The sequence below is a fragment of the Ranitomeya variabilis genome, chromosome 3 (assembly GCF_051348905.1).
Source record: "Ranitomeya variabilis isolate aRanVar5 chromosome 3, aRanVar5.hap1, whole genome shotgun sequence".
Taxonomy (NCBI): Eukaryota; Metazoa; Chordata; class Amphibia; order Anura; family Dendrobatidae; genus Ranitomeya; species Ranitomeya variabilis.
The window spans coordinates 730507109-730529187 of NC_135234.1; the positions used below are offsets into that span (position 1 = coordinate 730507109).

A 22079-nucleotide genomic window follows, 5' to 3' on the forward strand; every position below is an offset into this window, starting at 1 on the left:
TAATACGCCCAAGGGCCATTTTGAATACCTTGTGATGCCATTCGGGCTCTCTAATGCCCCATCTGTGTTTCAGTCCTTCATGCATGATGTATTTCGGAATTATCTTGATAAATTCATGATTGTATATTTGGATGATATTTTGATTTTTTCAGATGATTGGGAGTCTCATGTGAAACAGGTCAGGGTGGTATTTCAGATCCTCCGTGATAATGCTTTGTTCGTGAAGGGGTCTAAGTGCCTCTTTGGAGTACAGAAGGTTTCTTTTTTGGGCTTCATTTTTTCTCCCTCATCTATAGAAATGGATCCGGTTAAGGTTCAGGCCATTCATGATTGGATCCAGCCCACTTCTGTGAAGAGCCTTCAGAAATTTTTGGGCTTTGCTAATTTTTATCGCCGTTTCATTGCCAACTTCTCCAGTGTGGTTAAACCCCTGACCGATTTGACGAAGAAGGGCGCTGATGTGGCGAATTGGTCCTCTGCGGCTGTTTCTGCCTTTCAGGAGCTTAAACGCCGATTTACTTCTGCCCCGGTGTTGCGTCAGCCGGATGTCTCCCTTCCATTTCAGGTTGAGGTTGACGCTTCTGAGATTGGGGCAGGGGCCGTTTTGTCTCAGAGGAATTCTGATGGTTCCTTGTTGAAACCGTGTGCCTTCTTTTCTCGAAAGTTTTCGCCTGCGGAACGCAATTATGATGTCGGCAATCGTGAGTTGTTGGCTATGAAGTGGGCATTTGAGGAGTGGCGTCATTGGCTTGAGGGGGCCAAGCGCCGTATTGTGGTCTTGACTGATCATAAGAATCTGATTTACCTCGAGTCTGCCAAACGGCTGAATCCTAGACAGGCCCGATGGTCCCTGTTTTTCTCCCGTTTTGATTTTGTGGTCTCGTACCTTCCAGGTTCTAAGAATGTTAAGGCGGATGCCCTCTCTAGGAGCTTTTTGCTTGATTCTCCTGGGGTCCTTGAGCCGGGCGGCATTCTGAAGGAAGGGGTGATTCTTTCTGCCATCTCCCCTGATTTACGACGGGCTCTTCAGGAGTTTCAGGCTGATAAGCCTGATCGCTGTCCAGTGGGGAAACTGTTTGTTCCTGACAGATGGACTAGTAAAGTGATTTCTGAGGTTCATTGTTCTGTGTTGGCTGACCATCCTGGGATTTTTGGTACCAGAGATTTGGTTGGTAGGTCCTTTTGGTGGCCTTCTTTGTCACGGGATGTGCGTTCTTTTGTGCAGTCATGTGGGACTTGTGCGCGGGCCAAGCCTTGCTGTTCCCGCGCTAGTGGGTTGCTTTTGCCTTTGCCGGTCCCTGAGAGGCCTTGGACGCATATTTCTATGGATTTTATTTCAGATCTTCCGGTTTCCCAGAGGATGTCGGTTATCGGGGTGGTTTGTGACCGGTTTTCTAAGATGGTTCATTTGGTACCTTTGCCTAAATTGCCTTCCTCTTCTGATTTGGTTCCGTTGTTTTTTCAGCATGTGGTTCGTTTGCATGGCATTCCGGAGAATATTGTGTCCGACACAGGTTCTCAGTTTGTTTCTAGGTTTTGGCGAGCCTTTTGTGCTAGGCTGGGCATTGATTTGTCTTTTTCTTCCGCGTTTCATCCTCAGACAAATGGCCAAACCGAGCGAACTAATCAGACTTTGGAAACTTATTTGAGATGCTTTGTGTCTGCTGATCAGGACGATTGGGTGGCTTTCTTGCCATTGGCCGACTTTGCCCTTAATAGTCGGGCTAGTTCTGCTACCTTGGTTTCACCCTTCTTTTGTAATTCTGGTTTTCATCCTCGTTTTTCTTCAGGGCAGGTTGAGCCTTCTGATTGTCCTGGGGTGGACTCTGTGGTTGACAGGTTGCAGCAGATTTGGGCTCATGTTGTGGACAATTTGGTGTTGTCTCAGGAGGAGGCTTAGCGTTTTGCTAACCGTCGTCGGTGTGTTGGTTCCCAGGTTCGGGTTGGGGATTTGGTCTGGTTGTCTTCCCGTCATGTTCCTATGAAGGTTTCTTCCCCTAAGTTCAAGCCTCGGTTTATTGGTCCTTATAGGATTTCTGAGATTGTCTATCCGGTGTCGTTTCGTTTGGCCCTTCCTGCCTATTTTTCCATTCATAATGTTTTTCATAGATCTTTGTTGCGGAAATATGTGGTGCCTGTTGTTCCCTCGGTTGATCCTCCTGCCCCGGTGTTGGTTGATGGGGAGTTGGAGTATGTGGTTGAGAAGATTTTGGATTCTCGTTTTTCGAGGCGGAGGCTTCAGTATCTTGTCAAATGGAAGGGTTATGGCCAGGAGGATAATTCTTGGGTTGTTGCGTCCGATGTTCATGCTGACGATTTGGTTTGTGCCTTTCCTTTGGCTCGTCCTGATCGGCCTGGGGGCTCTGGTGAGGGTTCGGTGACCCCTCCTCAAGGGGGGGGGTACTGTTGTGAATTCTGCTCTTGGGCTCCCTCCGGTGGTTATAAGTGGTAGCGCTGCTGTCTTTGGATCGCAGCATTCATCAGGTGTGTCCACTTACTGCAATTCTGACTGGGCTATTTAGTCTTGCTTGACCCTTTGGTTAATGCCAGTTGTCCATTGTTTCCTGTAGGATTCACTTCCCTGCCTGGTCTCTCTTGCTTGCTGTTCATTTCAACAAAGATAAGTTCTGACTTTGTTTTTTGCAGTCCACATGCAGTGGGCCTGATCGTTCTAGTTATTTTCCATGTTTTGTTTTGTCCAGCTTGGTCTGTATAAGGATTTGTTCAGCCAAGCTGGTATCTCTGGAGATGCAGATATACCCTCCATGCCTTTAGTTAGATGTGGAGATTTTGTATTTTCTGTGGTGGATATTTTCTAGGGTTTTAATACTGACCGCATAGTACTCTGTCCTATCCTTTCTATTTAGCTAGAAGTGGCCTCCTTTGCTAAATTCTGATTTCAGTCTGCGTATGTTATTTCCCTCTCCTCTCACAGTCTATATTTGTGGGGGGCTGTCTATCCTTTGGGGATTTTCTCTGAGGCAAGATAGTTTTCCCTTTTCTATCTCTAGGGGTAATTAGTCCTCCGGCTGTGTCGAGATGTCCAGGGAGTGTTAGGTACATTCCACGGCTACTTCTAGTTGTGGTGTTAAGTTCAGGGTCTGCGGTCAGTACAGGTACCACCTTCTCCAGAGTACGTCCCATGCTGCTCCTAGGCCACCAGATCATAGCACGTCGCCTTTTCTTCCCAGGGCGATGTCCTCCTTTTACTTGAATAAGATCGTTATTTCCACCTTTGTCCTGCTCCGATCGATTCTCTGGGGCGTTCGCTGAACAGGCTAGACCTGGTCAGGGCGGTGAGGATCTATTTGTCTAGGACCGCCTTCTTTAGGAAGACGGACTGTCTTTTTGTCATTCCAGACGGCACGCCAAGAGGCCTGCCGGCCTCCAAGGTTATGATTGTTCTCTGGATCAGACCTGCCATTCTGGAGGCTCACCGGGTCAAGAATAGAGTGACTCCTCCTGGGATTAAGACTCACTCTGCCCCGGGCAGTGGGCGCCTCCTGGGCGGTACACCATGGGGCATCCGCCCTACAACTTTGCTAGGCGGCAACCTGGTGTTCCGTTCACTCTTTTGCCAAAGGTTATAAGCTCCATACCTACGCTTCGGCAGTTGCCAACCTAGGCGGAAGGATCTTGCAGGCGGCAGTGGTGAGTCCTCCGACCTGAATGGAGTTTTTCTGCTGTTCCCACCCCAGGGACTGCTTTGGGACGTCCTATGGTTCCTGTGTCCCCCAATGAGAGGCGATAGAGAAAACAGGATTTTTGGTTGCTTACCGTAAAATCTGTTTCTCGGAGCCTTCATTGGGGGACACAGCACCCCCCCCCAAGTTGAACAGCTCTGTTTATTGTGTTATACTGTTAACGTTTGAGTTCTTTGAACGCTCTTTGAGTGTTTGAAACTTTTAAACTGTAAAGCGCTGCTTAAATTTGTTGGCACTATATAAATAAAGATTATTATTATATTATTATTCTTTCTCGTTTACACGTTGCTTCTCCTACTGCTTTCTCACTAACTGAATATCCTACTTCCTGTCGGTGGGGTGTACACTGCAGAGGAGGAGCTAACTTTTTTATTTGCATAGTGTCAGCCTCCTAGTGGCAGCAGCATACACCCATGGTTCCTGTGTCCCCCAATGAAGGCTCCGAGAAACAGATTTTACGGTAAGCAACCAAAAATCCTGTTTTTAAATAATTTTATTAAACCACCAGTTTAAAATTGGTACTTATGCTAAATATGTTTTTAAACACCTTGATATTGTTTTTATTTTGATATCACAATTTATATTAAAAAAAAAACAGCATTTTTGCAATTTCACGCTGCCTCTGATGGCTTACTATTGGACATATGAAGACTAACTCAGACCTTCCTACTAGGTGAGCAGTGATACCACTACTGTGACTGGTAGATCCCTAGTGTATAGAAATGCTTTCACATTCACACCAACCCTTTCCTCCATCACCTCCGACGTCCCAGCATTATCCAGGCCCACATTATACACAAACAATTAAAAAAAATTGGTTTAAGACCAGAATCAACTATCATTTTTAGGATTTCCTTGCTACCCGCCCCCAGCAAAGCCTTTCCTCTTTATTATACGTATATAGAAATGTTCATGTACAGCAATTCACAGGGAGGAATACGTGCTTTCCTCTGACCAGTATATCAATAACAGATTTTGAACTTTTTTTATGCTTATTAGGATGTCATGATGGACATTTACAGGAGTATTGGAGAACCTGACAGCTTGTATGGATGTGGTGGTGGAAAAATGCTTCACCCCCTTGCAAGGTCAGACGTACATCCATGCTAAAATTTTGACTTCTAGGAGTTTAAAGGGAACCAGTCACCAGGTTTTTCCCATATAAAGTGCGGCCACCACCATTAGGGCCTCTTGTACAGCATACAAGAATGTCAAGTACGATGGGCATCTCCGGTCTTAGTCCGGCGTCTCCTCTTCTCAAGATCGCTGTCCTTCTTTCTCTGCTTCTTGTGGATGACGCGTCCTACGTCATCCGCACAGTGTCCTCCATCACAGTCCTGCGCAGGCTCGCTTCTCTCTGCGATAACGAGGGGCACAATGAAGTACTATAGAGCACATGTGCCGGAAAAGGCAAGATGGCGCTGATGACCTGGAAGTAAAGCTGGCGCATGTGCTCTACAGTACATTGCTCTACCCTTGGCAGGGCAGAGAGGAGCACCTGCGCTGGAGATCACTGTGTGTGTGACGTAGGACACGTCCTCCACATTAATCATGGAAGGAGGATGCCAATCACAAGCAGATATCAGCCACCGGATCGAGAGCAGAGATGCCCATCGGACAGGACCGCAGTGTGTGCGAGTATAATAAAAGCTAATTTTTGGGATCTGCAGATGGGATTTCAGACTTTTTGTTACACCATTCCCGTATGCTGTAAAAGATGCTCTAATGGTGGTGGTCGTACTTTATATGGGAAAAACCCGGTGACGGGCACCCCCTAAGCCCAAGATTAAAAATAAATAAAATAACCAACATACTTATTTCTTTGCATCAGGATCCGAACATATGAACATGAAGCCATGTGGGGGAAAGCCTTGGTTACTTATGACCTGGAGACCAATCTGACTCCAGCGACTCGGCAGGCCGGCATCATGCAGGTAATTGTTCTCTGTGCTCCATTTTTGTATATTTATGTATTGATGACTGCAGTCAGAACATTTCTTAAGCTATGTGCCCAAATTCAGGATTGTTCGCATAATTTACACATTTTTTTGCGCAGATTTTTCGCATTTATCTCCTGAGCTTCCCAATGCAATTATATAGTGTCAAATCCGCAGACTTTCCTCCAAATTAATGAACATTCTGCGTTTTTTTCCGCTATGCCTTTTTTTGCGCCAAAAAATGCAGCATGGGCACATAAATTGCGGAATGCATTCTAATAATGGGATGCTTAATGTAAGCGGTTTTTTTTAGCGTTTTTGCAGCGGAAAACCGTCGAAACAATGCTAAAAATCCTGAACGTGGGCACACAGCCTTACAGTGACTGTGATAAGCCTGATAAGCTTACAGCCTGATCACTACAATCCCCCCCGATCATCAGAATGCTCCAATGCTGCGTCCCCTTCATCAATTCCTCTCTGCATCACGGCTTTTACTGCCGCACAGCTCCATGCATGTAAACGGGAGCGGCTGCAGTCTCCTGCCAGGTGTACGGGAGCGGCACTATGAAGGGGACGCTATAGGTTGGACCTCCTTCGATCATGAATTGATGACAACATTAAGTAATCTCAATTATATGCCACAACTTACTAATATATGAATACCTATTTAGGGGGGTCGTCCAGTACCGGACCATTATTAAAGGAGTTGTCAACCTTTAGGGACAAATTTATTTTATTTTTTTTATTTTAATGAATGTGTTTTTGGTTAATAATCATTTTTGTAATCTGAGGTTTTAATAGCTACTATCTTGTACTGAGAATCCGTAAGCGAGCTCATTTTTCATGTTGATTGGAAGAGCTTCTAACTCTTATAGCTCTTATCCGATTGATGACTACAGATCATATCAAAGGTAAATGTGCAGAGAAACAAAGAGCCGGTAAAGGCAAAACCCCCGCACCATTTTTAATGAATTGCACAAAATTACTTTTAGCCTCAAATATATGCTTTTGAGAGCTGAGAGATGGACAACCCCTTTTCATTACTCCTGGGTGCTGCATAAAGCAGAAAAAAAAAAGTTTATTTTCCTTCTAGTAGTCATCATTAGAACTACAATTCTACATCACTGCTAAGTCCCTAGCAGAGAGGAGGGGGAGCAGCTGGGTCAAGAGTTGAAGAGGAGGTGGAGCTGGGCTGATAGGGGCTTAGCAGTGATATAGAATTGTACTTCTAATGATGACTCATGGAGGGAAAGTAGACTTCTTGTTTCCACATAGAGCTTAGAAGGATTCAGCTAATCAGTTTTTAATCACGTGAGGTCATAGACCTAATGATAAAGAGAAATTATAAGTACAGTGTGCTATATAACATAATGTCTGCAATATATTAAGAGGATTACCATTTTGATGGAAGGAGGAGGAGGGGGCTTCTTTAAGTTTGTGGCTTCCGTCACTGTTTATTTTCTATGATAACACGTTTTCTATGAATATTTCCTTTCAGGCCTTACAAAACTTTGGCTTGTGCCACATGCTGTCTACTTACCTGCGGGGTCTTGAGCATGAGAATCCAGAGTGGTCTTCAGAGCTGCAGGAGATCCACTTTCAGGCAGCGTGGAGGAATAAGCAGTGGGATCAGAGTCCATCCTATAAGTAATGGTTGAACCGTGTTCTTTTATATGGACAGAATTTCTACAGTTGCCGTATTTGCCATATTTATACCTTTTCTCCTCTTCCTTTTTATTTCAGAAATGACAGTGCAGGACCTGGCTATCACGAATCTCTGTATTGTGCTATTCAGTCCCTAAGAGACAAAGAATTCCCCACCTTTCAGGACCACATTAAATTTGCCAGGTATTTCAGGATTTACACTTATTTTCCGTATGGCTTTTGTACAATATAGAATTCTTCAATTGAGTACTTACCAGCCTTGGACGTATGGATGCGTCCGGGAGATTTTGGGCGCACAGGAGCTGTACGCGAGCGATCACCTCTGAGTGTTCAGCGATTCTGACAGATGACATCCGGGTCGCCAGGCTCCAGCAAGTTAGTTAGATCATGCGCAGCGCATGATCTAACTAACTTGTGTCAGTGCAGCATTGACAGTTACCCCGCCCCCATCACTGATTGGCTGAAGATGCACAATGTATACTGAAATCTGCCAATCAGTGGTGTGGGCGGGTGTAGAGAAGGCTTAGCATTCTGAGCTCTGCAGAGAAAACAGTGATTGTATCACAACTGCTGCATTCTGTAAACTAAGTGATACATCGCTGGAATCAGGATCTCTGATCCCACATCATGCTGCTCTTCAATGAGATAGCAAAACGCTGGCAACAAACTCCCTTTAATTTTCATTAAAAGTGGTTTTCCCACATCAGACCTTTGTGCAATAACCATACAGGTCTGATGTATGTGGGGCTCACCCCTGGGGCATTCTGGCATTGGGAGGCGAGCATGGCCGGTGACGTCACATCTGCTGTGGGACAGGTTATGTGAACATTTATGGTATCTCTAAACACGATGCCGCTGGCCCTGCTCACCTCCAGTTGCCGAAAGTGAGCAGAGACAGAACACCCCTTTACATAAGTGGTCCTATCTCGGAGAAGTGGCTGTGCATGTGCTTCTCTCTTCTGCAAATAGTAGATAATCCTTGGCCTTCGGGGGGCGCTTCGACGCCACAAATTCAATTATCTTAAAAGATATTTAAAGGGAACCTGTTACCCCGTTTTTTCAGTATGAGATAAAAATACCGTTAAATAGGGCCTGAGCTGTGCGTTACAATAGTGTATTTTGTGTACCCTGATTCCCCACCTATGCTGCCGAAATACCTTACCAAAGTCGCCGTTTTTGCCTGTCAATCAGGCTGGTCTGGTCAAATGGGCGTGGTGACATCGCTGTTTCTTCCCCCAGATCTTGCTTATCTTTCCGTTGGTGGCGTAGTGGTTTGCGCATGCCCAACTGGCGAATCCACAGCACAGGTGAAGAAAAAGAGCGCGATCTGCGCTATTCCCCTGGTGATCGGTGGGGGCGGCCATCTTCCTGAGGCCGCGCGTGCGCAGATGGAGCGCTCTGCTGCCCGGGTCTTCAGGAAAATGGCCGCGGGATGCCGCACGTGCGCAGATGGAGATCGCGGCGGCCATTTTTATGAAGCCGAGATGCAAACTCGGTATTTAACGGTATTTTTATCTCATACTGATAAAACAGGGTGACAGGTTCCCTTTAATTCTGCAGAGAGAACCATCTGATGCAAGCAGAATACAAGCTGTCATGGCTTCTTTTATCTGTAGGGTCAAAGAAGTAGAGGAGTTGTGTAAAGGCAGCCTGGAGTCTGTGTATTGTCTGTACCCCACGCTGTGCAGGCTACAAGCCATCGGTGAACTGGCAAATGCCGGGCAGATGTTTTCCAGGTATGTTAAATGCCAAGTAATGTATAAGTTTAATGTAATATCTAACTCAATGGAATGTAGCCCAAAATATGGGGCATTCAGTGGAATTCAGCGCTAGTACTGTACATGTCTGGGGCTTGTCACCACCGGTATATCATTGTCCGTGTAGTCCTATGTACCCTTGCCTTTTTGGATAAACCTTGGTTTTGGTCATTTTATTTTTCCAGACCCATCACTGAATGTCAGCTAAGTGACTTCTACATAACGTGGCAGCAGCAGTCTCAACTTCTTAAAGACAGCGACTTTGCCTTCCAGGAGCCGGTCCTTGCCCTTAGATCGGTCATCCTTGAGACCATGCTGGAGAAAAACGTCACTAATCAGGACTGCCTCAATCAAATCCTCACCAAGCATCTGGTGGAGTTATCGAGGGTATCTCGGCTCGCCAACAACACCCAGGTTCTTCTTCTTTATTTTTTTTTGCCATTTTAAAATGCTGCAAAAACAGTGCTATGAACAAATCTAGACAATACCTGATAGCACCATCGACAAACCCAATGTAGTGGACCGCCTCATTAAGGAATCCTTTAATATTAGAAGCTTTGGTCTATCATGGTGCTTAATTCCTGCTGTACTCTGGGGTGTCTGCCGTCTGGGTCTATTTTAGTGTTTCTGAGGTGGCGCTGTACTTCTAGCAGGTGACCTTTAATGGAGAATTTCTGGTATTCCTGATCATGTCATCTGTCAAGGGATTTAATTGTGTCGATATGTTAGATGTAAGGTCTGGTGTATTTCCGACCGGAGGCCGTGGGTCTGCTGAAGGTTCCCATTGCTGCCATCCAGGTGCTGTTGTGAAGCCCAACCACAATCAACAATTACAGATTCAGGTCCACGACAGAAACTAATAAAAATAAATTATGTGAAAAGTAAAAAAAAAAAAAAATTCAAGAAATTAAAAAATGAAAAAAAAATCGTAAACATTTTAATCAACTACTTTTTCCCCACCTAAAAGTTATATAACAGAATTAAAGCAAAAAAACATTTATTCAGTATCATAGAATCTATAAAGATCAAACACCTTTTTTTGTGGGGATGTTTTGGGTCGCCATAATGCCTCCATTTACAGGAAAATGAAAAAATGGAAATGTTTTGGAAAATGCTAACACAAACCAATTATTTATTTATAAGCTTGGAATTTTTTTAAGCCATTAAAATAATAATAAAAGAAATGTACTGAAATTTTATATCTTCATAATCATACTAAACTGATGAATCATATTGCCAGGTTACTTTTACAGTCCTATGAACGCATCTATCTGTATAATCGTCTATGGCTCAATTCCGTCTGTCTGTCACGGAAATCCCACGTCGCTGATTGGTCACGGCTGGCCGGCTGCGACCAATCAGCGACAGGCTTAGTCCGGCCGCGAATTGGCCCCTCCCTACTCCCCTCCAGCCAGTGCCTGCCAGTGTGTCGCCCCATGCCGGACCAACTTTTTGCTATTGATGCTGCCTATGCCTATACGTGATTTGAACCACGCTTCGCTGATCGGCCTGCCGGGTGCGACCAATCAGCGATATTGGCGCGGAATTTAACCCCCACTCACAGCGCGACGTACATACATGCATATTCTAGAATACTCGATGCGTTAGAATCGGGCCACCATCTAGTTTCAAATAAATCCCCCCACCGCCTAACCGCACCCAAAAATTGTTCAGAATGACTGTTTTTGGATTGTTGTTTTTTCACTATTTTGTCTCATTTTATTTTATTTTTTTTCAAATTTTTCAATACATCAAAATTGTATAGTGATCGATGTACTATAAACATACAATTAATTCTGAAAAATGAAATAAACAAGCCATCATTCTGCCATGCCGACAAAAAAAAATATATGAAGTGTGGCTATTGGAAATGTAGAAAGCTGTATTGCAAATATTGGCTGCGTCTTTAAGGAGTTAATCTGCCAACACTTTTGACCCCTCTCTACCGATGGCAGCATTAGATAGATGAGACATAAAGCAGGTAAACTATATCTAGGTAGATGGTCATACTTGTCGTATGACCAAGAAGAAGACGTCTTGCTCTGTCTCCCTGTGTTGTGAAGTGTCCACTGGGCTTTCCCCAGAGCTGAAGGGTCCTGAGATCTCGTTCAGTGGCCTAAAACGTCATCTCAACTCAAAGTTGGAATAACTTTGATTTGAATAATTTACTGACTTTTTATTTGGTTATGTCTTATCTTACAGCTGCCAGAAAAGGCCATGTTCCAGATAAAACAGCATAATTCTGCTCAGTTCCTTGTATCCCAATGGCAGCTTGAAGAAGCGCAAGTCTTTTGGGCTAAAAAGGAGCAAAGCCTGGCATTAGGACTACTCCGACAAATGGTGGACAAATTGGAAGTCAATAGTTTGGAGGTTGGTTATGTAGTACCATGATCTTCTTGATTATGTTTCCATGCAGTTTTTTTGAGGTGTTAAAAAAATTAGGATATATATAATTATTTATTTATTTATTTTTTTAAGTACAACCAGTGTCAGAAGATGATTCTTTTTAGGGGGACTTTCTCTTTTTATTTACCCAAAGTGGTGTGAAAGAGTTTTGGAAGAGATTTTTTTCCAGCCTTTTGATTTGCCAGTGCCTAGTTTAGAGAAGATTTTATGAAAATCAATTTAAAAAAAGTCACATGCACGTTCTTTTTTAAAAAAAATAAACTTTTTGTTTTTCAGTACCTCTTTAGAAAAAAAAAAAAAAATTTAAAACAACTCATATAAACAGCAAAGTTGATTTCTCAGGGAATTGAAAAGGAAATGTTTTTGAAGAATGTTTGGAGGAACATTTTGGAGAGCGATCATTTTCTCAGTTTCATCTCCTCTTTAAAGCGTGCCTGATACAAATAAAGCCCAAAACATCTGTTAATGTATAAACCTAGAACAATTTATATGGTGACGGCAAAAGTTTCTATTTGTTTCGCCTAAAAACTGAAACTACCAGTGTCATTTACATTTACATGTACTAATGATTTATGAAAAAAATAATTATTAAGCTAAAACCTTGCTACAGGGATGGCAAGAAAAGTGTTAAAGGGGTTGTCCAGGCACCTTATATAGAGTATGTATCCCTGGGACAGGTCATCAATACTCAGCATCCCCAAAATCGGCTGTTGCTTGCGGTCGGATGTCAACAATTAAAGGAGCAATGTGTAGTGGCTGCTGCTTGGCGCTGAAGAACAGCTCATATTCAGCAGCACTCTGCAGTAGCTGCTACACGGTGAATTGAGCTCTGCAATGCAGTTCCATTCAGTGTTTATAGCCAGAGCAAATAACAAGTGATCGGTGGGGATAACAGGTGTCAGACCCCCCAGGATCCGATATTAATGACCTAATAATATTATTTGACCAGACAATTTCTTGTCGTGTACACCCTTTAGCTTTGTCAGTATTATACCATAATTAAAAAAAAAAGCTTAAAACGGATTCAATATATTTTTAGATAATTTTGTCTGAAAAATGGTTAACTCTTCAAGTAAAACTTATTGAAAGTACAGTCCCACTGATTATTACTGTCTTTAAGCTTTAGAGTTTACTATTTTTGCTGTTTGTACATATGGTTTTACATTAATTGTTTGTTTATTATTATAATTATTATTTATTTTTTTTCAAGGTTGAGAATGATCCCAGTCTTCAGCTGATTTATGTTGAATGCTTGAGGTTATGTGGGCACTGGTTGGCAGAAACTTGTCTGGAGAGTCCCACAATCATTATGCAGAATTATCTGGAGAAGGTAGGATTTGGTTGATTAAGGCCTCAGTCAGACATCAGTTATTTTGAGTTAGTTAGTTTGAGGATATAGTCGGAGTTTCATCAGTTTTTGTTTGTAAAAGGTGGCATGTTTAATCTGTTGGCATTAATTACAACATATTTATGATTACATTTCTGTCATCATAGCTGACTTAAAAAGTCAAAATTGGGCAAAATTCTACATCGATGTGAAAATTCGACAAAGTGCTCTTTTCTAACATTAGGAAGTTAACCAATTAGCATACATATAAATTTGCCTCCTAAAAAATGTTGCATTAACTTGCCACATTTCGCACATTGGTCTTAAAATCTTATCTAACATTTGGAAGCAGCAACTTTAATACTATGGTCCCACATTTCATAGATATGGAGAGGAGCTGGAGATTTGGCACAAATTATGGTAATAATAAAAATAATTATTATTAATAACGGCCTTCAGCTCAATCTCGAGCAATGGTGACTTGATGGTTGAACGCTTTGTAGCAAGATCGATCTTGTGCAAGCCTAGATGGGTCCACCAGGGCCTTCACCGCTGTTATCTTGATTGTATCAAGCCATCAGGTTGCTGTTCTTCCTCTTTGCCTTGTTCCCTCTATTCACCGACCATGATGTCCTTCTCCGGTAATTGCTCTCTTCGTATGATGTGATAAAAGCAGTCAAGTTGTAGCTTGGTGATCCTTTTCAAATTATACGTTTTTGAAAAATGTGGGCTTAGGAAGAAAACATCTGCAACAAAGCACAGCAGGGGTGTTCTCGCTTTATTAATTTGCTTTAGTTAGCATGACAATAAGCAAATTAGCAATTGACTTGCTTTTTGTATTTGTTGTTGATTCTCCTGCTATGAGAGCTTTTATCTTACATAGGGTACAGCTTGTTTCCATGGAGCTGAGTGAGCACATGAGTTACATTCCAGGAGGAGTTAACTCCTAATATCCCAATCGGCTCTCTTCAAGCTCATTGATTTCTATACAGCAGTTCCCTGCTTGGCTCATGACATGCTAATGTTACAAATCTTGCAAAATAACCACCCCCTACCATCAGTTGCTTCTATGAAAAATAAAAATGCCCCTAACATTTTCAATATCCTTCTACACAAGGAGAAAATCGAATCCAAATAGCCAATAAAAGTATCAAAATTTTATTTTAACAAGGAAAATTGAAAAGACAAAAAAAAATCACAAATATGTACAACCTTTACAGTACATGGATATTAAGTTACTGGATGATTAAATCCACAGGTGCAAAATAGGGCCGAAGAAAGGACAGGATAAATATACACGTGTGTGGGGTGCAGCAGCAGGACATGTAATCTACTGTAATGGACTATAGTATATCACATATACACAACTAAGTGTGTCATAGATGTCCAATTCAGTGTCAATATAATAATCCCCATTCCATGCTGCATAACCTGTCATTAATACATTATCATGTGAAATAGAAAAATGGTTATTTACCCATAACAATGGTTAATCCTGCCTTTGCCTCGGCCACGTACCCCGACGCGCGTTTCACGTTCAAATCACTGCTTCCTCAGGGGGCGTGGATTTTCAATATCCTGTAGTGAAGCATGTGTTGCCTTATCCTGGTATTTGCAAATTTCTTGCATTTAAGTTTTGTAAAATTAAACTTTAGAAACTCAAAGCGGCAATTGTCACCTAGTAGGAAATGACAGTGTGGATTGTACAGGGTGATTCACTCGCTACTTCACCAGGAAAAATTGCTGTAACTTCTAAAAGACACTGTCGAGCGTACTGAAATTTTGACTATATGTATACTTTGGTTCATGAGAAGTGAGAGAGCAACGAACCACAGCAACGAAAATATCCTTGTGCCGACTGGCCTCGCCGACTTGTCACCTCGCTGTCTCCACTATGAGATAGACTTGCACACCTCTGTGTTTCGGTAGATTGTGTGGTGCTTGCATTTCACTCCTACCGTATTCTTTCTTCATTCGTTTACAATGTACAGATACAGTTTGGAGAAGCACATTTTCATTGTGAAAACTTATTGGAAACGGAGTCCTTAATCTGGTGCCAAAGTGAATTTCTAAAGAGGTTTGGAGGTCGAAATCCACCGTCCAAACTGTGTATTCTGTCATTGGTGAATAAGCTGGAACGTACAGTAACATTACTGGATAGGCATGATGCCGGACATTCGAAAATGTCTGAGGGAACAATTCAAGTGGTGAAACAGTGACTTCTGGCATTTCCACGTAAATCGTTGCACAAGCTTCCCCAGGAGACAGGCATGTCATTTTCTACATGTCAACGAGCGGGCAAGAAAGGACGTGATCACTCGTACAGAGTCACTGTCTTTCAGGAATTGAAAGGGCCTGATCAATAACAGTAACAAGCCATGAACATTACAGGCACTCCGAGAGAACATACTGCGAGAAATTTAGGCTATGACCCCAGACGTTTTGCGGAATAAATTCAACAATATGGAACACTGTGTCCAGGCCTGATTGAATGTGAATCCGTGGACATTTTCAACACCTACTTTAAAACACCAGTTTCTCATGAACCATCCAAATTTCAGTACGATAGATTGTCTCTTCTAGAAGTTACAGCAATTTTTCCGGGTAAAGTAGTACGTGAATCACCCTGTATTTATGGCGCATGTTGTAAGTCACCTCCTGATTGGAGTAACGTTGCTCCTAGTGCTGTCCATGCACTACACTTGGACCGAAAATACGTTTGTGTGAACTTGACCTAGAAGAGGCGAAGTCCTGAATATATTTTGTCCCAGCATTGTGTAACAATGGCTGGAGCCGGTGACCTTGTTTTCTCCCTCTGCAGGCAGTGGAAGTGGCAGAGAGCTACAGCACAGGCAGCTGTGACCGCCTGCAGGAAGGCCGGATGAAGGCCTTTCTGTCATTAGCTCGTTTCTCAGATGCCCAGTATCAGCGAATCGATAATTATATGAAATCTTCCGAGTTTGAAAACAAGCAAGCGTTACTGGCAAAGGCAAAGGAAGAAGTGGAATTAATGAGACATCACAAGGTCGAGACCAACAGGTGGATAAACAGTAATACATTTCATTATCTCTAGGTCACCTATGAAGTGATGTTAGATTGTGTTTGTTGTAAAAAACATTTCTAAAAGTTGGATAAACCCTTTTAAAAATGACCGCACTGCCCATTTGAGGCTTGTATTTCTACTATATATTTGGTGGCATCTGTTCACAAAATAATTTAATTGAGAACCAGGCGACCACAACGTCGTTACTCATCTCATACCAGTAGCGATTCATCCATACATTACATGACTGCTAGTCAATTATTGTGAGATCAGGAATAAAAAAAAAAAAGCAGAGAAGATATGGCCGCCACAGGATATGAATTTCCACAATCCTGGATAAGGCCATGTTCACACAGTGCGTTTTTTACCGCGGAACCGCGGCGGTTTTGCCGCTGCGGTTCCGCAGCTGTTTTCCATGCAGGGTACAGTACACTGTACCCTATGGAAAACAGGACACACTGTGCACATGGTCCGGAAATTTAAAAAAAAAGCCGTGCTGAATAGCTCCCGGAAAAAAGAAGGAGCATGTCAATTCTTCTTCCTGAACCGCAGCGGTTCTGCACCCATAGACCTCCATTGTGAGGTCAAAATCGCAGTAAAACACGCAGATCAAAAATATATCTGCGTGTTTTACTGCGGTTTGATGTGCAGAACCGCTGCTGCAGGAAGTGCGGGGAAGCCGGCGGAAGTGCGGGGCCGGAAGTGCGTGGGCGGAGAGACATGGAGGCATAGCGTCGCATGGGGATCGTGTCGGCCGTTTGATTGATTTGGTGTGTGTGTGTGTGTGTGTGTGTGTGTGTGTGTGTGTGTGTGTGTGTCCCCATGCGACGATAGTGCCTCCATTGTGCTAAGTCGCCGTATGGGACTACTACTCCCATCCGGTATTAGGATGGGAGAGTTGTCCCTGTGTCCGGCGACTTAGCACAATAGTAAAGTTTACACCAAACACCTACACACAATACACATACATGACACACAGTACAGTACATACAACATATAACACAGAGTATATACTCACCAACAGCACACTGGTAGGCGAAGCCCTCGATCCTCCAGGAAAAAATCCAAAAATAATAAACCAAATTCATACTCCCTGTCCGCAGAATCCATAAAACGAGTGTCCCACGCCGATCCCCTGCTCTCCGGCGATACACTGCCAGGAGCGAAGCTCCTAGCAGTGTATCGCGTACTGTCCCGGAGTTCAATGGCTCCGGCGTCTCGGTTAACAGCAGTACAGCTGCGTTGAACTTTCCCACGCAGCACTGCCGTTAAGCGAGAGAGCCGGGGTCAATGACCGCCGGTAAACTCGCTCGCGCATGCGCAGTGACACACCGACAGGAACTATGGCTCCTGTCAGTGTGTTGCTGCATCCGTGGAGAGCAGACATATCTCTGGATGTGTCTGTTCTCCATGAAAAATCTTCGTGGGATACGTGGATACTTAAATACGTGACACGTGTCACTTAAATACGTGACACGTGTCACTTAAATACGTGATACGTGGCACTGAAATACGTGGCACTTAAATACGTGGCACTTAAATACGTGGCACGTGGCACTGAAATACGTGGCACTTAAATACGTGGCACTTAAATACGTGGCACTGAAATACGTGGCACGTGGCACTGAAATACGTGGCACTGAAATACGTGGCACGTGGCACTGAAATACGTGGCACGTGGCACTGAAATACGTGGCACGTGGCACTGAAATACGTGGCACGTGGCACTGAAATACGTGGCACGTGGCACTGAAATACGTGGCACTGAAATACGTGGCACGTGGCACTTAAATACGTGGCACGTGGCACTGAAATACGTGGCACGTGGCACTTAAATACGTGGCACGTGGCACTGAAATACGTGGCACTGAAATACGTGGCACGTGGCACTTAAATACGTGGCACGCGGCACTGAAATACGTGGCACGTGGCACTTAAATACGTGGCACGTGGCACTTAAATACGTGGCACGTGGCACTGAAATACGTGGCACTGAAATACGTGGCACGTGGCACTTAAATACGTGGCACGCGGCACTGAAATACGTGGCACGTGGCACTTAAATACGTGGCACGTGGCACTTAAATACGTGGCACGTGGCACTGAAATACGTGGCACGTGGCACTGAAATACGTGGCACTTAGGCTATGTTCACATTTGCGTTGTGCGCCGCAGCGTCGGCGCCGCAACACACAACGCAAAGTAAAACGCAGCAAAACGCATGCACAACGCTGCGTTTTGCGCCGCATGCGTCCTTTTTTTGATTGATTTTGGACGCAGCAAAAATGCAACTTGCTGCGTCCTCTGCGCCCGGATGCGTGCGCTGCAGTGACGCATGCGGCGCAAAACGCGGAGCGCTGTCATTCAAAACACGTCCACTCATTTTGGTGTTTAGTCCCAAAATGGAGGATGGAAGAAGAAAAGGGTTGGACAAGGAAATGACATCATTTTTTTTTTTTTTTTCCCCCACTGCAGTAAACTTTATTTCTGTCAAACACAGACAATCTGCAGACAAAACTGCATCAAAAAACGCACTAAAAACGCACTAAAAAACGCACCAAAAAACGCACCAAAAACGCACCAAAAACGCACCTGCGTTTTCTGCAGAGACCTGCAGTTTCAGTCAGGAAAAAAAAAGGATGGAAATCCTGAACGTGTGAACATAGCCTAAAACTTACTAGCCAACTCGTTTCAAAGGCATTACAACCATCTTGTCGTTGGCTTGCAGAAGACCGTTTGCCTTTAAAACGCGTTGCCTAATAAAAGTTTTATCCTAAATACCTTCCTTTGGAAATTCATATCCTGTGGCACCTATAATCCTATAAAGTATCCAGTAACGCAAGCCCTAGCGACTACAGAGCAACTAGGATAAACTCTGAGAAAGCTAGAGAAGACCACTCGGACCTAGCTCCCTAAAAGGCTGTCGAGTGTATCACGAACCACCTAAGGAACCGAGGGAGAGTGCAGCGAAATAAAGAAACCCCAGCAGTACGCTTATCTAGCTGTCCATATGAAAGTGGCACCTAATACCAGGCCTCTATGGAGAAGTATATCATAAAGTTTTCTACAAGGAAACGGCTACATTTCTCTTTTCCCTGTTTCTACTTACGATGCAACTGCATTTACAGTGTGTGAAATGCACTTTGTTCAGTGCAGCGGGGAGGATTTTACTGATGTTTGTGAAATACTGTCAGAATGCCTCATAAAGTGTGTGTATACACATATTGTAGATATAATACCAAATAAAAATTTGGACACATCTGTTCATGTAATGGTTTTCTTTGTTGTTCTTGGAATGTGCACATTGTAGATTCAGACTGAAGGCAGCAAAACCACAAATGAACACACATGGAAAGTGTGATACAAACAAAAATATGTGTTACAACTTAGATTCCGCTAAGTACCTCATTTTTGTTCTGATTACAACACCCCCTTGTCAGTCTCAAACAGCTTCATCAGATCATGACCTGGAATGGTTTCTAATGAACAGGTTTGCCTTATCGAGAGTTAATTTGTGCAATTGCCAGCTTTCAGAAAGTTTCTGCTGAGGCAGTGCTGATACACAGCTCCATACAGTGTTGAGCCCTATTCCGCATCTGTTACAAGCCAGAATATGGCAAGAGCCACTCAACTAAGTAAACAGAAACCATAGTCCAATGTTGCTTTAAAACCCAAAGGTCAATCATTCTGTAAAACTTGCTAGATCCTTGAAGGTATCCTCAAATGCCATCATGAAAAGCACCAATTTCTATGAAAAAACTAGCACTCTTGAGGACCGCCCTTGTAAGGGAAGACTAAGAATTATTGCTGCTGCAGAGGATAAGTTCATCAGAGTTACCAGCCTCAGAAAATGCAAATTTTACCACACCTTGGATAACAACCCTGAAAAGTGATGCCTAGACATCAGGTAGCAGTCACATCTCAAAAATAAGAGTACATAGGAGTCTGTGAGAAGCAGGCTTTTATGGCCGAATTGCCTCAAAGAAGCCACTGCTGAAGACCACAAAGAAAGAGACAAGTCTTGCTTGGGCCAAGGAGCACATGGACATTCGATCAGGAAAAATCTGTACTGAGGTCTGATAAGTCAAAATTTGCAATTTGTGATACAATCCATCATATCCGTGAGACTCAGAAATGGTGATTAGATGTCTTTTACTTGTGTGGTGCCCACCATGAAGTATGACGGAGAAGAGGTGATGGTGTGCAGCTGTTTGCTGGGAACACTGGCTGTAATTTTTATTCCATATTCAAGGTATAGTACCCGGCATGGCTACAAAAGCATTCTGCAGTGATATGCCATCCCATCTGGTTTGTGTTGCGATTGGACAATTGCACAAAACACTTCCAGACAATGTAAGGACTGTGTGTCCAAGAAAGGGTGGGATGGAGGCCACGTCGGGTGACTCTGCCTCCACAACTCTCAATCCAGCTGAGATGGTTTTGATGAGTAGGACCACAGAGTGAAGGAAAGCAGCCAGCAAGCACTCGGTGCCTCTGGGAACTCCTTCTGTTTAACAAATATTTCTTTACTATTGTTTCCATGTGTGTTCATTTGTGGTGCTGGTGCCTTCAGTCGGAATCTACAATGTACGCATAGCTTATAAGAACAAGGAAAACCGTTTCAGAAATAGATGGGTCCAAACTTTTGACTGGTGCTGGTACAGTATGTCCTCCCTACTCCAGCACTGGCTGTGATCTGTGGCATATAGAAGGATAGAACATAAATGTAGTGCAGAAAAGGTGTCAGATTCCAGGTGGGACCACGGAGCGAAGTATCATTGTTCAGTTCATTAATACTCGTATCCCGGGTAGTGCTATGCTACATGTAATTCAGCTCAATGGGGGCTCCTGGTAGTGGGATACTTGGAAGCAGAACAATACTTTAGATATATCCAAATTTATCTTATTTTCAAAAGGAGTAATATATTCAACTTCTAAGGTTGTGATATGGAGAATCCAACCCGGCAAAGATCTTCACAGTTGATTTGAATAAAATGGAAATTTATTTTTATTAAAGTTTTCAATTAAAAAAGATCTACAAAGATAAAATATAAAAGGCGTCTACGGGACACCTATAAATGTGGGATGGGGATCTGAACTGTTGCATTGGGGTTCAGTATTTAAATGTTAAAGTTATGCACATGCCCGGACCAAAGAATGTTGATATCAGTAATAAGGAAACAATTCATAGGCCAAAAATTAATCAGCTATTAGTTTTCAAGGATAATTCTGCCGCAGGAGACTTGGAGGCGTCTCTTGTCTGTGAGTATCTATAGAACAGCGTCTTATAGAACATTTATACAATATAGCCTTGGCTTCTTTTAGCTGGTATATAGCTGGCCTATGAGAATTAATATATAACATATTGGTAAATTATGGATTATAATGGGGCTGTATTGGTTCTTTTCTTTACCAGTTGCTTTCTGGCTGGTAACTGAACATTAGTGTGGTGAAATATGTTTATATCTATATGTGTGTAGTGACATATCTCTAGTGTTATATATGTAACTAGCAGTAGTTGAACATCTGTCCTGAAACTGCAGGCCTCACAAAGGTCACAGCATACATATCTTGAGAAGGCAGACTACTGTCTCCATTCTCGCCAGGAGATCGTGCTGTGAACCAAGAAAAAGGGAAACACTTGACACCTCCTAGCTCTTTGAAGAGAGATGTCAATTACAGCCTGACACCATCTATCTGTGAGAACTTTTACACAGGGATATCTCAGAGCAAATAATATATTCATTGAGGGAGTGGCCGCGGTCCAATCAAAAACAAGCAATTATGGTGTTGGCCTGAGGGGCTGATCTGGAAGTCTGACCTCCAGAGTAAATCTATAAATTAAGCCTGTATACATAGAATCGTGTTCACATGTGAGAGCAGCCTGGGAAGCTGATGTGTTCCACCAACTCCATATTCACCCCCCCTCAGGTAGCAGAAAGCAGACTACAAAGTTAGACGTTTCTGTAAGTTTTCTCCTGTTTATTTTATACGGTTTTGCATACCGGTATGTCTTTTTATTATCATATTTTTATACCTTTTTCTTACTGTAAGCACTGGATGTTTTTTGTATTAAAGCATAAAACTTTAATAAGTTGAACCTTGAATGTTCTAAAAGAATCCATAGCCTTAAACTGTGTGAGCCTTATGAGTCGTGGACAGTATTAGTAGTATTTCTGGGACTCATCGCCCGTGTATTCGGTGAGTGGTGGCAGCGTGTGTGAGCGGGTGTGTGGCCTG

At 43.2% G+C, this 22079-nt stretch overlaps 1 protein-coding gene across 2 annotated transcripts in view; it reads left to right on the forward strand.

Annotated features, from left to right (window-relative positions):
- Positions 1–22079, forward strand: part of ATM (ATM serine/threonine kinase) — a 171988-nt gene that overhangs the window by 97701 nt on the left and 52208 nt on the right. For both annotated transcript variants that reach the window (XM_077298431.1, XM_077298432.1), the window contains exons 41-49: positions 4704–4792; positions 5536–5638; positions 7140–7288; positions 7385–7489; positions 8923–9042; positions 9249–9477; positions 11266–11433; positions 12680–12799; positions 15618–15835. In XM_077298431.1, coding sequence (XP_077154546.1) covers positions 4704–4792; positions 5536–5638; positions 7140–7288; positions 7385–7489; positions 8923–9042; positions 9249–9477; positions 11266–11433; positions 12680–12799; positions 15618–15835 — 1301 coding nt within the window. The remainder of the gene's footprint in view (positions 1–4703; positions 4793–5535; positions 5639–7139; positions 7289–7384; positions 7490–8922; positions 9043–9248; positions 9478–11265; positions 11434–12679; positions 12800–15617; positions 15836–22079) is intronic.